The sequence below is a fragment of the Plectropomus leopardus genome, chromosome 12 (genome assembly GCF_008729295.1).
Source record: "Plectropomus leopardus isolate mb chromosome 12, YSFRI_Pleo_2.0, whole genome shotgun sequence".
NCBI lineage: Eukaryota > Metazoa > Chordata > Actinopteri > Perciformes > Serranidae > Plectropomus > Plectropomus leopardus.
In genome coordinates this window covers 6,216,531-6,234,666 of record NC_056474.1, presented here as the reverse complement: position 1 = coordinate 6,234,666, position 18,136 = coordinate 6,216,531, and the positions used below count along the sequence as shown (strand labels likewise).

At 39.2% G+C, this 18,136-nt stretch overlaps 1 protein-coding gene across 5 annotated transcripts in view; it reads right to left on the bottom strand.

The window, feature by feature from the left end:
• Nucleotides 1-18,136, bottom strand: part of LOC121951030 (receptor-type tyrosine-protein phosphatase F) — a 214,120-nt gene that overhangs the window by 84,858 nt on the left and 111,126 nt on the right. For 3 of the 5 annotated variants that reach the window (XM_042497199.1, XM_042497198.1, XM_042497202.1), the window contains exons 5-7: nt 10,232-10,420; nt 4,909-5,019; nt 110-121 (exon numbers count right to left, since the gene is read on the bottom strand). In XM_042497199.1, coding sequence (XP_042353133.1) covers nt 110-121; nt 4,909-5,019; nt 10,232-10,420 — 312 coding nt within the window. The remainder of the gene's footprint in view (nt 1-109; nt 122-4,908; nt 5,020-10,231; nt 10,421-18,136) is intronic. The other 2 variants (XM_042497200.1, XM_042497203.1) reach the window with 1 other exon arrangement.

Below are 18,136 nucleotides of genomic sequence, written 5' to 3'. Positions count from 1 at the left end.
GTTTGTTTTTCATGGAAGGGAGATCATCCGACAGTCTGGAAGGATGGATGACCTCACCTAGAATCTGCATGAAATTGAAGAAAGGAGATTAAAAGTGAAAATAACCAACCTTCACGCTGATCTGTTTGCAGATGAAGTGATTTGATGGAGGTGAGCGATGACATGAAAAGATACAAAGTGGAGAGGAAGACAAGACAGTGAAACTGAACTGTGTTCCCGCAGACAGACAGAGGTTAGTAATGCAAACATACAGTAGCATGGAGGGAAACTCAATTCATAAAAGATTTAGTATAATTTTTTTGCCATTTCTCATTGCTCAAAGAAATCTAAATATATATTTTTTTCCATTCTCTGTAATATAATTGTGAATGTATAATCAAGAGAAATATAAACCGTTTTCTGGATATTTTTACCCTATTTTTTGATAGTATATAATTAGCAATCTCAGCTAATACTTATTTATTTTTTAAGATTTTTTTTCTTTCTTTGGGTTTTACCAAGAGAGGGCACAACATGCAGCAAAAGGCAGCAGGTTGGAGTTGAACCTGCAGCTGCTGTTGCAAGGACACAGCCTCTGCACATGTGGCACCCACTCTACCAGGCGAGCGACTGAGCACCTCTTCAGCTAATTTTGTTTTTTTCAATTTCCTTGTCACCTTTTACTAATTTCAGTAGCAGTCTGCAGGACATTCTTGCCAAGATGCTCATTATCGTTTTCCCATGTTTTTGAAAGAAATTCATCCAGTTTTCTCCATATTTAGAGGTTTAAATGCTAAAGGAAAAAAGTCTGATTGCAGCACAAGAAAACTGATGTGATCCAGGTGTTAAAGGTCTAACTTATTAGACTTTTTCTCATTAAGGATAGACTGAAAAATGGATTTCTTTACGACTCTAGATGTACTCCCAAATCCATCTTTTTTCTCATAAAATTGAACCTGAATTGATCATTTTCTAAGTTTCCCTCCCCAACACACAGCCACACACACAGAGAACAGCATGAAGATATTTTGGTAAGAGAAAAGCCTGACTGCAGCACTTTATCCTCTGTGACATATTGACATGTCACATGGATATATGAAGGACTGCCAGCAGACAGAAGCTGACATCCCTCCTCCGTTGCGGGATAAGTGCTTGACAAATGAGCGCTCATGCAAAATCACAGGACGCTTGTGATTCTGCCCACGTTGATGGAGATCTCCGTTTGAGGAGGGTCAGTGAAAGCAGCCCACAGCAAACAAGGTGCGCACACACCTGCACACCTACAAACACGCACACACACTCTTAATGGACGAGAAGTGGAGGGACATAAATAGATGCGCAGACAGGAAGGGAAAAACAATCCATGAGCAGACCCCTCCTCCCCTCCCACACAGAAATATGAGGACATCATTCTCTGGTGGCTCTCAAATGTCAAGGAAAGGGTTGTGACGGTGGTGCTGACAGTATGTTTGTGTACCTGCAGACAGGAATCAGATCAGGTAGCTACAGTGAGTGGAAGAAGAAATTCACAGACACAAAACGCCAGCCCATAACAAGCCATTTACCAGAAGTCTGACAGGAGTGTGTGTGTGTGTGTGTGTGAGGGTGTTAGAAGCAGGTTAGTACAGAATAATACCACAATTCGTTCTCCCATGGTAATACTTTGATGTCACCTTCAAGTAGTAACTTTATTGACATTTAAGGCTCCAAATTACTGTTCTGCCCAGGGAGGATTGAATTCTTAAAAGGCCCTGGATTTAATCAAGTGAAAGATTCTTATAATTTACTCAAAAGTAGAAAAACTGAATATTGAAGCACAGTTAATCACAGCACTGAATTGCAAACTTCCCTCCATCTAACCAGTGCCAAGATAGCCCTGCTCCTCCACGGCAAAACTCTGCGAGAAGTCGCAAATAGATGCAAAACACATCGTTCACCAATTTTTGTTGGCCCTCCTGGGCTGTTTCATGAACTACAGGCTGTAATTCTGCATTTTTGTATTGCCCACCAATGAGGACGTAAAGAAAAAAAATTGTTCAAGGGACAAGACTCGCCTCTCGAAATTCTGTCAAACTGTAAAACTCTGCAGTGCTGATCAAGTATAAATCAAGATTATATTTCTGCACTGTCTTATTCTTTGCTAAATGTTTTTTAGACACACATCTTAGTCCTTGTGTTAAGCTGTAATAAGCAGACTTTGTGAACAGGAAGTGGGCATCATACTGCTTCCTACACAGTGAAAACAGAGGCTGAAAAAAATTAGATAATATGGTAAAACTAGGCAGTGCTGATCAAATATAAACCAAGATTCTTTTACTGTTTTGTATGTTTCTCGCCACTAATGTTTTCAGAATCATGTTTTTGCTTACCGTCAAACTGTAATACGAGATTGTTTCTTGCCAGACAGCCGCCATTGTTTCACATGTACAAGTTCGGATTACATCATCCAGCAGCAGGAGCATTTATTGGTTTGGTGCGGTGCAGCGCTCTCTGTTAGTTGTAGATTTTCTCCCTCTTCAGCAAAAGTATCATTTTTCTCTGTCTTTCTACTGAAAACATGTCCTAGTTTCATAAAAAAGCCATCTTTCCAGCAATGAAATACTTCTTAAATGATTGTAAAATTATTGTATTTGTTCAGCCCGAGCATCATTTTAATTTTGTGCTGGAACTTTGGAGTTTTTACAGCCTGCTGCTGCACATCAGCACTGTAAAATTTAACAATGACATGTTTGCCTTCAAAGCTTGTTATGTTTACAAGTTTGAAAGCAGATGTTGTAAGCCCCTAAATCTCCCCTCTAGTGTGTCGGAATAAAAAATAGACATATAACAACAGGAAGGAGAGAGAGGGGCATGTCAAAGGCCACTTGTCTTGAGTCCCTTATGCTTTAAACCCAATCAGGCAGCCCTGTGATAGCACAGCCCCAGGTCTCGTCTCCTCGTTCTTGCTGCAGTAACAAAGACGGAGTGAAAACATGGCTCGAGCCTTTGTTCTTCATTCCAGACAAGCACACTTTTAAAAGGTTACGGTTGGTTTGATTTCTATCTCTCCGCTGGTGTGGTGAGACTGACGGAAAAGTTGGTGTCGAGGCCAACGGGTTGACAGCTACCTGGGTGGTGTTACAGACTAGCTGGGCCTGGGGCCCCTGCTGGCGCCAAGCCACACAACTGCTGTAATTACCTCTGAGGGGAGAAAAAAAGCTGCGTTTGCACCTGTGACAGACATGCCCTGATTAATAGACGAGACTTACATCCCTTCCTCGCCTTTGCTGTTTGGCTGACTACCTCCCCCTGTCAAGATTTAAGATCTAAACCTTCTGGAGCCCACAGTGTTTAATCTGTGAATTTGATGCCGCTGTGGTCCTTGAGGATGATTTTACCTCTGATTCCTCTGATCCAGGAGGAGGTTCTGTCTGTTGGAAAAACATTTTTCCTGGATACCTTCCTATAAGAGAAACACTGATGCTAAACACAAGTGGTGCACATCTGAGGCTGGGTTGCACCAACAAGGATTAATTTAAAATAAGATTAGCTCTAATCAGATTTAGTATAACTAGGTTGAAAATGAGTAAACCCAGATTTAAGATTAAGCTCTGTTGCACCATAAAAAATCATCTCTGTTTAGAAAAGCCAAAAATATTTAGAGATTTAAAGAGAGGTTTAAACTTGACTTTATTTTTTCAAAAGATAGTTTTGTGCAACAGATGTCAAACTTAAACCATGATTTATCAAGTTGATCTTTGTTGGTGCAATCCAGCCTTAGTGAAAGAAATATTTGTTGCACAGTACTCTTAATTTAACATTTCCGAATCAGTGGTTTGTAATTTTTTTTGTCTGGGTTACAGTACAAGAGAGACTCATTCTATCTTGATGGATGGAAAGAGACAAAGGCATCACTCATCCATAAAATAGCCTCTATGATACACTAGATGCTTTTAAACAAAATTATGAAGTGATAGGCGAGTGCGTCTCTTTCTTAGCCTGACACTTTCACTCCCTTCTCCACCCACACTAACAACTGGAGCAGCTATTCTGTTTCATGTACATCAGACATGGTGGTGTTATCCGCAGGGGCTGACCTACACTACTCTCTCTCCTATACCGGCTTTTTCCGCGATGGGCACAATGCTGCCCTCGCCCTGCATTAGTCTGCTCACGGAGACACCACAACAAAAACAAACCCTGAAACTCCAGACCCCTCCATGCCTTCAGGAGCTCTGGGGTTGTGCGGAGGGGGGAATAATGGAGCCTTTCGATACAGTCAAAATAAAAAAGAAATGAGGCCTGGCACGGCTTTCAGCGCCAGCGGAGGAAACCGTTTCAATGCAGCTGTTTTTGCAGAGGCCGCACCTGGTCGAATTTGCAGCCAAACAAGAGGTTGAGGTTAGTTCAACTCATTGGTATGGGAAGAATGGCAAGGCAAGTATAATGGTTAGAGAAACTGGTTGGAGGAGAGAAATAGTGATATAAACATGGCCATCAAATGTGGAAATTACACAACAATCAACATCCTGTGTTTTCCACAGGTGTTTTCACTTATTCTGCCTAATTAGAACTCTGCTCTGGTTGAAGATGTGCAGAGCTATGTGGAGAATTACTCCATGCACCAGTAAGAATTATAAAGGTGTAATTTGTCCCACCCTGACAGGTGCAAAAAAAAGCTCACAGGAGGGCGAGAAAGATGTCAATCAAACACAGCCTGCAGACTCTCACACATTCCTGAGAAGAGCTCTAAAATAACTAGAATCACTTGTGCCATTGTACCACAGGCAGAGAGAGAGAAATAAAAATGCATGGTCAGTGGTGAGTAAACAGCATTGAGAATGAAACAGACAACACATTTGAAAGGGTTGCACGGTTGTTTGTGGTCTCCAAATGCTCGAGACAACAGAAATGATTGATTCCAGAATTGAGTGAGACATTTGACTTTACCTCGTACGTAGAGATTGGCAGGAGCAGAGTAGCGGGTCCCGGCACTGTTCATGGCAACGCATTCATATTTCCCTTGGTCAGACTCCTCGCTGTTCTCAATTTGCAGAGCTCCTGCGTAGAGGATTAACAAATTTAGCCGTCTTGACAGTTGCGGAATACGAGATGTAATTTGGCATAAAAACCACAGCAGATATCTGTACAGTGACTTTGCTAGAGAGCCTGTAGTCAGTTAGTGTAACACAGTTCATGCGTAATTAAGTGTCTCAGACATGGATGCAGTTTTGTCAAGAAGATGCTTACAGCAACATGAGCATTTAGCTGATTTGGCAAGTTTAGTGCTGCTAACAGAATGTTTGCCTCGTGGTGTTAAGGAGAAGAAAAGACCATGACTGAGGGTCAATTAATCATCTGAGTAACATGTCACAACCGTCAAAGTTTGACGAGGCCTTCTGCTCATGGAAATAACTGACAAACTTAAGTGCTGTTGTGTCATGGAGGGTTATCTATCTCAGTCTGTCATGAGGACAAGGTTAAGCTATACTACAAAAAAGCTTAAGAATGGATATTATAAAGATATATAAAGAACTAATCAACCTGCTGCTGAATATTAACAGAAAAGAAAATTAAATTCAACCAGGTTTTACCATTAAAAACCTTGTGCTGTGCTCAGAAGCCTTTCATAAGTGTTTAAACCTGTGAACCTTGGCGAATTGGTTTGATTTGTTTTGAAAACATGAGAAAAAGGGTAATGAAAAACTTGGCAAGAAATGTCATGCAAATTGCAAAAAAATAAGCTATGAAAAATGTCCAGACAACTTTATTTATAACAATCATAATTATATATTAAAAAATTGTTACATAATAATTATTATTTATTATAATATAATAAATAATAATTGTTATAATATATTATAATTATTATAATTGACTTATTTCCTTGTCTGTTTTTGTTTTTTTTTCTTTCCTTCTCTTTTTGATTTTTCTTCTCTTTCTTTCGTTCTTTCCCACTTTTTTACTTTTTACTTATTCCTTGCTAATTTTTGGGTCATTTCTTCTCAAGTTGCTTACAACCTTCCTCCCGTGTATTTAATCAGCACAATTTGCTCAACTTTCAAAGGGTTAATCAAAATGGGTAAAAAGGTAATCGTAACTGATCGTCTAAGTCATTATTTTCTCAATAGCCTGATTTTGCTGAATATCAGCTGCCAGTGCAGGCATCTTTTCTCCAATCTTTGTTGAGTCTGCATTTAGCGGTGAGCTCATAATTTTTTCATTACCAACTATTTCACCATGTCTCACCGAAGGCCTCAAGGGAAACACTCCTGTGCCAGATGGCTCAGATTAGTATTCACAGTCCCAAGAAACTGTAGCCATCAGACAGAAGGCTCACATGTTGTTTCTAACAAAGCATGAAAGCCCTGGAGACGTGTCTTTGTGTGGTCATTTTGACACTCCATGTCCATAACCATCATATAATCATTGCTACTGAATTGCAAAACAGCTGACAGATGAGATGAGTTGTAATTCCATATACTGAGGAAGAGGCAAAAAGCAAAACTTACCTGCATCCCATAATTTAAAAAATACATGTTTAAAAACTCTCAGCAGTACATACAGTATGTATGTCACAAGCCAGTGGTAACACTTATTATGTCTCCAAAACAGCATGGTACTAGCATGAAAGGCAGCCAGCCACCATGCAGTTTGAAAATGACAAAAATACTCAGCATACGATGATGTCAGGATACATTTTCTTCCACATCATGCAGTATGAGATGAATGCAACAAACAGGTTCACCACCAACCAAAGGAGTACTCAAATCACGACGAGACCAGAAGCGTAACAGGGCGGGGCGGTTACATGTGACTATACCACCTCAGATCTCGTGACAACATCTCTCTCCAAGGTGTTTGCTCTGCACGCTGAGCTCATCGCTGTCTGATTCAGCACTGACATGCACCTGCATACTAATGCCGGTGTCACCAATCTGTCAATCCGCCCATTCTCCCACGGGAGAAAACAGTGTAAGTACCACAGGCATGTAGAAGGTTACTGCTGTGGCAGTTGTCAGAGCTGCAACACTGAATCCCTTAAATTACTTCCAAGTGCTCAAACACGGGCGGATCTTCTACAAGGTCATTTCACTGCTTACAAGCGCAGAAGCGGCACAAAGGCTGTCATCAGATCTCCTTCAGAGTTAACATCTAATTCATCATGGGATGTAGTGAGGTTCATACACATTTTTACCAATACATTTCAATGACCTTTCCATGACTTTGAAGCAAATTTTAAGGACCATACATTCTCTTAAACGACCATCAATACTTCTTATCGGGTCTTTTTCATTACTGTATAATAGCTTTTTAAAATATATATTATTTTAAAATATAATGAATTCTGCATAGGATTAACAATGAATATTTAAATATAATTTAGGGACTGTTATTTATGAGAGGGGAGGGAGTGGTGCAAAAAGAGGATGTCATAATTTTCTAAGCACTGGCGAGGGATTTTGTATTTATTTTACAGCCGAATTTTAAAGAAAATATGCAGATTGGAGGGAACTTTTTTTTTTTTTAAAAAAACATTCCCTCCAATCTGCATATTATGTTTTCTTCCACCCATAAATAACTTTTGGTGATTTTTATTGAAAACATGCCTCCATGTTCTTCACCAAACACATCATGTGTTATTATACAGGTTTGTGAAACAAAATTCCATGACTTTTCCAAAATTTTTAGGGTATATTTAGTTTTTTAAAGTGTTTTTCCAGGCCTGGAAATTGCTCTTTGCAAATTTCATGACTTTTCCAGGTTTTTCACGACTGTGCATTAGGAGCCATGGATGTGAGACAGACAGCTGGTGGTTCCAAATGTATTCAGCTTACTCTAGACATCCACTATTTACTTCACTGCTGTTGAGTGGAAATCATGCCTTCACTCAGGGGAAAAGCACATGATTACCACAAAAAGAGGTTGAAATTTCCACCTTAACATCTCAACCAGGCCTCCTGTTCCCCTGCTGGGGGGCGATGCAGTAGGCTGTATGCAAATGGAGTCATTTCTGTTTACATTGAGGCTGCGTAGAGGAGGCAGGTAGATCCTCTTGTGGCCACGGTGGCCTTTAGTTTAAAATGCAGCTCCTTGCCTCTTTCTGCTGAAGGAGAGGCTGAAGCGGAAAGATGTTTCTGTGTGTGAATGTGTGTGTGTGTGTGTGTGTGTGTGTGCGTGTGTGTGTTTATGTTTGTAGGAGGAACCTTGGAAAAAGCAAATTTACAAGATAAGACCTCGGACTTTCCATTCTCTGGACATAAGGGTTGGTGATCATTTGTTTGTTAGGGAGCAGACAGCAGACAGGACATGTTGGGAAGAGACGAAAAGGGGAGTAGAAGAGGGTGGGGTTGGCGCTGACAGGGTGGACGAACTTGGTGACTGGGGGGGGTTGGGGGGGGGGGGGGAATGGGGGTGCAGGGGTGTGATGTGGATGTGAGGGAATGGTGTGGACGTGATATTTTCCAACACACTTTATCATCCTTACCTCTAATTGGTGTACCACCTAGGTGGGAGTAATTTCGATGCAAACAGGGTTGAGAGATTAGTTAGTAATCCACTTATATCAGTGGGAGAGAAAAACATGGCTTCTGACAGGCCACAGATAAATAACGGAAAAAAATAACACAGAGTAGAAGCCACTTAAATGCAATGTGACAAAGTTCAGTGCACTTAATTAATACTGTGAAGCAAGTATGCATTTTGGACTGTACATGTTGTCTGTAAATGAGCAGGAAAAAACAGCCAATGAGGAGAATTTAAAATATTATGCTGCTACTTTTTATTTGCAGACAGCAGCTACAGCCTCGTTTTTGCTTGCTTCATAGTAAAAAAAAAAAAGTGTGCAATATAAGCACATTTTTATAAATGTAGCTTTCTAATTTAAGATGACCTTACTCTTTTAACAGTCTGCATTTGTGGAGAAAGCAGTTAGTAAAATGGACAAGAGCAATGAATGAAAGTCATAAACAGTAAATAGAATGATGCACAGCAAGAAGTACTCAGGTCCGAGGTATTAAACTGAAAAGGTTAGTATGATTTGGATGCTGTGAAAAAACAGACCAAATGTGTCTGTGTGTAAAAATCGAGTATGATGCAACAAGGAGGAACTGCCTTTTCTGTTAAACTGTGGCAGCATTTGAATGTGCTTTTTGTCTGCCATCGCAAAATTGGCCTCATTTCAGGTCATATGCAGTAATGTAAATCCCGATACGGCAGCAGATGTCAAGAAAAAAGGTGGCGGATGAAAAGAACTGCTCGTCTGAGGGCATTACATATCAGCATATTTTCAGGCGTTCGCACTGTTTGCAAGAAAGAAAACTAATTAAAAGTTTGTTGCTAGAAGTGAAAAAAAAAATAAATCACGGTTTTAGGCACAGTTTTATCCCTGTTATAAAAACATTATCAAACAATTAAGTAGATGTTGTATTATCTAATTTGTGAGAAATCTGTATCTTATTTGGGCTTGTGCGAGGATGGCTTTTTAATATTGCAATAACATGGACAGTCCAAGTGCTCCAGTGACCCGTATTTGGCTTCTGCTGGGCAGCTCTAGCTTTTTCTGGAGTAGCACTCATCTTTAATCTTCGGGGCCTCAGACCTGCAGCCTGGCCTGACACTCTCTAAGTGAGGTAGATTTAGTAAAGAGACACAAGACTGAATCTGGTCAAAAGTCACTAATCTCTCCACCTTGCACCTTTTCCATCTGATCCAGGTCAGACGAGTGCTGTTTATTTATCAAGTGGGCTGCTGCTGTGAACAAAGAGCACCTCATTCTTCTTTCTGTTTCTTTGCGAGGTTGTATTCTAGCCAATGTATCATCGGCTGGCCTCATTGTCACCCCACTGCATGTTTAAGAGGGGATTAAGGATTATTTAACATGGTGAAAAAATTCTCTTTTCCGTACTTTGGATGGTTACAAGCTCATGCATCACTGTCAAAGATTGCAGGAATGCAGAAACAACTTCCAACTTCTGTGTAACTTTATAAGTGGCTGAGGAAATAAAATTCTGTAAGAACTCGGCTAACTGGAGGCGACAAACTTTGAGTGAAACTTTCATTTCCTTTGTGATGAAAGAGAATACATGAAGTCATACATGACAACAAAGGCCTTTTGTGTTTTCACATCATCTTCATGTCTAACATGTCTCTTATTGGTTGGTATTTGATGGCATCTTATACTCTTGAACTTGCCTTTGCTGTATTTACATTATCAGTATGTGAAGTACAAAAACTCCTTGAAGAAATTAAATCACATCAAATCAAATTGTACCTGAACGAAGCTGTTTAATGCGCCCGTTGCTGCTGCTGATGTCCACAGGAAGCATGTCCTTGAACCAGGATATCTCCGGGTCCGGGTTTCCGCTGGCGGCACACAGCATGGTGGCAGTTCTGGTCCTTTCAACCACCTTCAGCTGGGGACCCATATCGATGGTGGGGAAGCCATGGGGGATCTGGTTCTCTGAAAATTTGCAAAGGGAGGTTGTTTTTTTAGAATATCCAGAGCCACACAGAGCAAGAAATTAGGGGGGGGGGGGGGGGGGGGGCGTGTTTACAAAAAGATCCTGACAGAAAAGGCTCTCAATTGCTGTGAGAGGCATTGAATGCATCAAAGCTTTCGAGCTGGCAAGGACAGAGAAGAGGATGAAAGAGAGCAAATACATTTCAGGTGCTACAGGCCGAACAGTAATCAGAAAGCACAAAAAAAAAAAATTAGTGCAAGAGCGGAATGCACGACAGGGGAATGGAAGATCGAGTATGATTTGTATTTCAAATTTGGTTGGGCAAAAAAATCTCTGATTGATTATCATAGCAGGCTTATTACCCAGCACGGGGAGTCTCAGGTTTAGACAGAGGAAGGATTGCAATCTGCCTCTGGGCACCCATGCATAAATGAGCCGCCTTAGGCTTAGCAAGCTAAACAAACCTATTTGAATAATCCAACTCATCATAATGAATGTAACAGCATATCCATGACAACACACAAAGTATAATCCCTAAAAGCAAAAATTTGGTATTCTAAGGTGAAAGGTTGTTTTCCAATATATACTGACATCATATCATAAGATTAGCAAAACACGAACAATATAGAGTCGTGGGCTATTTCAGGCTAAGACTTAGCATACGGATTCATCAGAAGGAGAAACATCCCTTCATACAGTATCTACCACTGACGTTTACGCTTACAGTTTGTGTTTTTACCGCTGAAAACTTACAGTCTAGTCATGACAATAAACAAGCTTTATTTTTTGAAACTGACTGTCACCACTCAACACCCACTTCTTTGCTGCCTCACTCTGTAAAGACAAGTTGTGTCACTGTGTACCACCACTCAGATGTTTTCAAACTGGAAACTCTTCGGCAATTGTTTACCTCGGAGTTCTCTCTGATATTCAGATTAAACAATGTACTATCCCACTATGTCGAAAACATTTGTTGGAAAAACACTAACAGGATTCTTATCTTTAAAAGTTGTCACTGAAATTGCCTAACTGTGCTGCAAATCCTAAATCAGACCCTCCTCCCACCTGCGCTCATAATAAACCCTAATTTAACCTCTGGATGGTATTAATAAAGAGGAAACACGGTGGCACTTGAGAGGTCTTATTATCAGCTTGGTCTTAAACTTGTAATCTCTTTTATCTATTTCCTCAAATGTAGATGTGTCCCCGGGGCCAAAGTGCTAAAATGAAATCCTTAGAATGGTGCTAATGATTGTAACTTTCTCCTTTTGTTCGCCATGAGAAGATACCTTACTGCAGGTTAACAATAAGCAAATGATAGTTGCTCCAAAGGGATGAACCAAATTAATACAAAACAGAGATTTGGCTGATGAAGAAAGTAGAAGAAATAGTGACGGAACAGGATTACAATGTCACAGAGTGGTCCGCTTAAAATGAACTAATGATTACAATGTATGCGAGAGAATTTGTGTCAAGATAGCACAACAAAAATAAGATGTCTAATCTCCAGTTGCCCCCCCTCCTGGACTGGTCAACCATGTAAGACTGTGATTGCAACAGTGCACGGCTGAGAGGGAGAGAGCCAGCGTTCTCTGCAAACTTCCTTAATTAATTAAGACATGAAAGTCGTTGTTCACTCTGAACTCATCCGACACGAAACAAATATCTCCTGTTACAGAGTGTCCATTGTAAGCTGTGTTACAGATTATACCAGGCTGTCTCACATCAGCCATCAGCAATACGAAGAACTACATACATTAGTCCCCGATATGAATGAATCTCAAAACTATAAGGGTGCAGACACACATGAGCAGATGCATAAGAGGTACCATCACCTGCTGAGGCAATATTGGTGTCAAATTTGTGCAGTGGAAAGCTAGCTTGTTAATAAAGAATGCAAAATATGATGTAATTGGTACGTTTTCCAGTTTCTTATGTTCCTGTGCTTGATTCTAATACACTGCCAGGCAGGCAGCATCTCTCAGTCTGCATTTTTCATTGCAAAAACTATGCAATATCAGCTGGTTAAACACGACAATTATCAGTCTCCTCCTCACGTAGTACTGTGCTTGTGGTTGAAGCTGCAACTTTGCTGGTCGAACTCCATGCGACATGAAGATGCAGATTTGCTCGCCACTTGAAGCAAATGTTTTATTCACCCAAAATCCATATGTAAACTTATATGGCTGGAGCATGAATAGGTTCATGGGTGTTGTACTTTGTTCTGATCCCCAGCAGAGCAGTTGTTCCTGCCTTCACCCTCGTGTTTGGCTGGTAGCCCGGATCGTCTCATATTCAGATGTAGTTGACAGATCTCTGCATGGCCTCTTATCGTTGTGGCGAGGCTTACTTCCTGTCTAACGATATAGGATTCATTCTCAGACATCCCAAATGAAATCAGGATACCGCTACAAAACAGGCAACTACAGCACAATGAAATAATACTGTACAATTTGTCATTGTATGAAGAGGGTAACAGTAGTACCCTGTGTTCCTCTGTGGTTTACTCTCTCTAACCTTCAAAGAAAAGAGAAAAAAGCTCGAGAGAGAGATGGCGATGAAGAGAGAGATGGTGATACACACCACACATAATGCTGAAGCTACAGTAATTGTCCAAATGAGAGTTTAGGAGAATAATTTTAAAAAAACTTTAAAAAATTGACAGTTTGGTGGCTAAAGATGTGCAAAATAAGAGAGTCATCTGCTGTTCTCCTTGTGAGGTGCAATGTGGAAACCTATTAATTATATCAAACCCAGAGCGAGCTGAACTGCAGTCTCAAGTACTTACAGTTCACTTAAAACATGTTTTTAATGGCCACAGACCACCTGAGCAGAGGCCCCTTTGTGGCTGCTGACATGGACCAAGTTTTCTCATTATGCTTTCACTGGGCTGGAAGGCACAGTTGGTCTCGGTTCAGGTGGTTGTGTTTAGCAAAACTTTAGGAGTCCCTAAAAATGTCTTTGATCATTTTTTTGAATTTATTTTTTGTATGCCTATACAATATAGGAGGTGCAATATTTTTTAAAATATATGAAGTATAATAAAATTTGTTAAAAGCAAAATTAGTGTTAAAATATTGCTTTAATTAGTTATTCTTGTGCTGCAGAGAAGTCCTGGCCTACACATCCGAATCTACAGGCTTATATAAACATATTTGAAGCCTGTGTGAATTTACTTGTTTATTTTTCTTTATTAGTATCCTTTTTTTCTATATAGTTTTTATTCATTTATTTTCTCATTTATTTTTTCTTTTATTTATATATGTATTTATGTATGCATTCATTTGTTGTTTATTCCTCATTTTTTTTAAATAAATAATTTCTTCTATTCTTGAATATACTTTTACTATCCTGTTCTCTGTCATCATATGTCCACCTAACTATATTTGTTATGGTTAAGGCTGCTGCAGACATTTTTCTTAAGGAAACACAAAAAAGCATGATAAAAAAAAAAACTGTTTTGTACAGATACCCACAAAAATCACACCATAATCATTTTTAAAACTAAACTGAAAATAATGCTGTAAAACTATCATCCCCACTAATATCAGAAATCATATCATAATTACAATATCAGTAAAAATAATCGAAATTAGATATTCTTTCAACATCATACGGCCCTCTCTTATATTTGCACAACCTGTCCAGTCTGTCAGTCAAATAATGAAACTTGTGATGTGAATATAGAGAAGCAAATATCGATCCATTAATTAAAGGAAGGTGTGTCCTAATGTATTAAGACTCACGATGGATTTCAGTGTTGTAGTCCAGAGCAAGTGTCTGATCTTCAATCAAGCGTGAACATAAAAAAAGCTACATCATCTGCCACTCCTCTGCTGATTCCAATTGTTCATGTGTCCACATTGTACATGTAACACATGGTTAGACCCCCCAAATCACTTCATCTCTCAGCCAGAAAATGGTGCAGCTTCCCTCCAGGTCTAATATAAAGGTGGAAACCAATCGATTCAATGAGGCATGACACTGATCCTGTCAATCACACCTTGGCGGTTCCCACAGGGATTGTACCGAGGTGGATTGAGAGGTCTGTCATACTGTCTTTTGAGAGAAGGGAGGTATTTATGCTATAGTGCGTTGTGGCATTGAAGAAGACCCCAATATCAGAATAGGATATTTTCACCCAAACCCTTTTGTATTGCTGCCTATAGAATATTTATGATTACGATTATTGGCGGAGGCTCCCGGGCTGTGAAAAATGCAAACCATTGGTAAAACAGGGTGAGAGACCCCAAAGGAGTTATTACATGAGTCAGCGGCTCTGTCATATCAGGAAGCACAAACAGGGAATACTTTAAAAGGCAAACTGCTGCTGCAAAGCTAATACATGAATCTAGCCTCACTTTTTTAATGTTTGCATTGAAGGTTAGCTGTTATTTCAACCAACAGACATTTTTTTTCTCAGTCTTATAAGTAGAGAGTGCATCATGGCTTCACTTAGTGTGTTAATTTCAACATGGGGAATTGTTGAAAGAGACCGGCCGGGCTGCATGTACAATAAATGTTATACACACTGTATATAGGAGGCAGAGCATTGCTCAGAGCCAATGTTATTACCATGGTGAGTGTGCTACAGGAGCATGAAATATCCAAGGTTACTTTAAGGGTAGTGTAACCAGAAAAAACACTGTTAAGCAAACAAAATGGATGTAATTGGTATAGCAATAAAAATCCACATTCCCCTGCAAATTTAGATTGCTCCCGGGGAAGCAAAGAGAACAATAAAATTTCTCATGGCCTCTTTAAACCATGTTTAAAGGAGAGATAATAAATGTCTGTAATGTCAAGATTTGAGCTGGACCTAAAATGCCACTTCCCAGGGGCCACGTTTAAGGTTTTGCCCTAGGAGGAAGGGATAAGGCTTCACTTATTTTGAAGCATTTCCAGCTATGTGTCCTAATACAGAAAAGTGGCCATACCACAGACTGAAGCTGATTGAGTCTTTGACATGCAGGCCCCTAAAAACCCTGCCTCGAGAGCCGAACCTTGCACAGTCACTGTGATTCCACCAAATCACATCTTTTATACATTATCATGTCAAATGGTATTTTTTTAATGTAATGAAGACATCTTTGAGTTACTTTATATTTACCTATTGTTAGATTTGGTTTGCAGTTGAAAACACGAGACATCCATTGACACAGTTTCCGACACCACAGACAATATACCGTAAAAAAAGAACTTAAGGTAAAATGTTGAAAGTGCCCCAGTGCTAATCAAAATGTTAAATATGTCATAAATACCCCCAAAACACTAAACTACATAACCAAACTCTGATTAACCTTAAAATACCCATAAAAGACTTTGCAATGTTTAAACATGTTGGCGAAAGATAGTTGAGTCTCATTTACAGGTAGTCAAATACGGACGATTTGGGTTAGTAGTTCGGTCCCAAGATCGTCCCAAAGCATGTGTGATCGACAACTTAGAAGTGAATCAATTATCTTTCCCCAGAATCTCATACCGCACCTTTAACAGTTAATTATGTGTAATTTGTTAAGACTGTTAACATAATGCTCAGTATGAAAAGGCTCAAGGTTTCTTTATTAGTGGGGTAAATTTGTTACGCAGACGAGCTTTCCAAGCTCACAGCAGAATACATTTTCAGGACATTAAAACAAAATGCATTAAAACGAGTATCATTTAGTATCAAAACAGTATCAAGTTATACAAACTCATCAGAACAGCACAACAAAGTGCTTCGATATACACACCCACAAACTCACCAGTCACTCCAAAGCTTGAAGTGCAAAGTGCATTATTTTATGCTAGCTCTGTTCAGTAATGCAATGGCTGCAGGTATAAAAGTATTTCTCTATCGGGTTTTTTTGCACACTGGGGTTGCAAACCAATGGCCGGAGCAAAGGAACTAGAATTTGCTATGTAATGGATGGGAACAGTCCGTAAAAAATATAATTGCAAAACCATGCTGTCCACATCTAATGTAGCTTTCTCGTACTGCCTGTGTCTTAAGCTTTAGTTAAAAATAAAAAAAAAAACCTGAAAGTTATCTCTATACACATACTTATCAAAGATGTTGTGTGGCTGAGAGGAAAGAATTGAGCCCTGTCTGTCTTCTCCTTCTACTGGAACTCCTGCGGCTGGCCTTGTCTGCCAACATGCCATCCCCGGGAAGACAAAGACATGCCTTTGTTCAGTCTTTAATTTGAAGGGAGAAGAAAAGGAATGGGGAAATTTGGAGAGAATCCAATGAAACAGTGCAGGCGATGCAGGTTGATGTTTGTCAAGATAGAGGGCATTTTTAATAAAAAGGCCCTCTTGTGCTGGAGAGTAATTCATCAAAAAAGAGTTCCACTTCTCTCTCTAGTCCAGGCAGGAAAATACGAGTAAGGCAAAAATCCTGCGATAATGTCATACGGGCGATCCATTACTAAGATGAACAATGCTGCCACAAAAAAATAAAACAAAAAATACCACTGTCATGTGTGATACTTATAACTATCACACTGCTAATTTATTCTCTATATATACAAACTTAACTGTCTGAAATTATGAACCCTGCATGCAAAGAGTTGTACTGATATAATGAAGCAGATGTGACGTTTAATATGTTTAACTCTTTGAAATCTTGATCGACATCAGTTTTCTAGTGCTGCATTCAGACGCCCTTTAAAAGCTGTGAAAACAAATTGGTTTCATTTAATTCAAAAACATGGTATGTGTAAAAACACACACACACACACACACACACACACACATATACACACCTGTTTCTAAATATTTAAAAATCTGATCACGTCATTTACTACTATATAAATAGACCCTTACTTATCTTGTTAAAAAGAATGCCATTACATATATGACAAGATTAGGAATTCTATAAGGGAGTTTATTGATAATAAATTAATTGTTGAATAAAGGGGTGGGAATAAAAAGGTTTTCCTCCTAACCCTCTTTGCACATGTAAATTGAGGCAATTTGCAGAAGGAAGTTCTTTTTCTTCTTTCTGTTGCTGATATGTTTGTAACTACTGTTTTTGTTACACTTTACATATTCAAAGTAAAAACAATCAATCAGTCAAGTGGGGAAAAAGGAAGTAAGCAACTTGGTGAGAAATGTGCGAGTAAAGGGTGACAACAACAACACTTAAACATTTGATTTTTTTTTAAAGACATTTAAAAAAGAAGGAAAATTGTCAAAAAAAAACCCACCCCATTTTGACATATTTTAAATTATGTTACAGAAAAAAATTTACACATATATCTTTTATCTTTTTTTTAACCTTTCTTTCTTTTTTTGAGCTTATTTACAGGTTACTTTGATAATAATAATAGTAATATCTTAGATTTATAAAGCACCTTTCATGATACTCAAGGACGTTTTACACAGTTGAATAAAATGTAACACAAACAAAGAAAGAAACATTTTGTTACTCTTTACAAATAAAATCATTATTTCTGTGCCGTGTCTTGTTAAGTTGCTCACTGCACTTCGCCCCATGTTTTTCAAGAAGTCAAACCTACTTGCTCAGGTTTCAAGGGGTTAATAAGACTATTTGTAAAGTGTTTCTGTGATACAGTCGTTACAACAAAAGCACTAGAAACGCCCTTAAAATGAGTGAGGCCAGAAGGCAGAAAGGTGTCAAGACGTAGGTACGCACGAACTGGTTCCTCCATGATGTGAAAAATAAGCACCATTGTTCTCTCAACAGCCGTTTAACACGCACACAGTCTGAA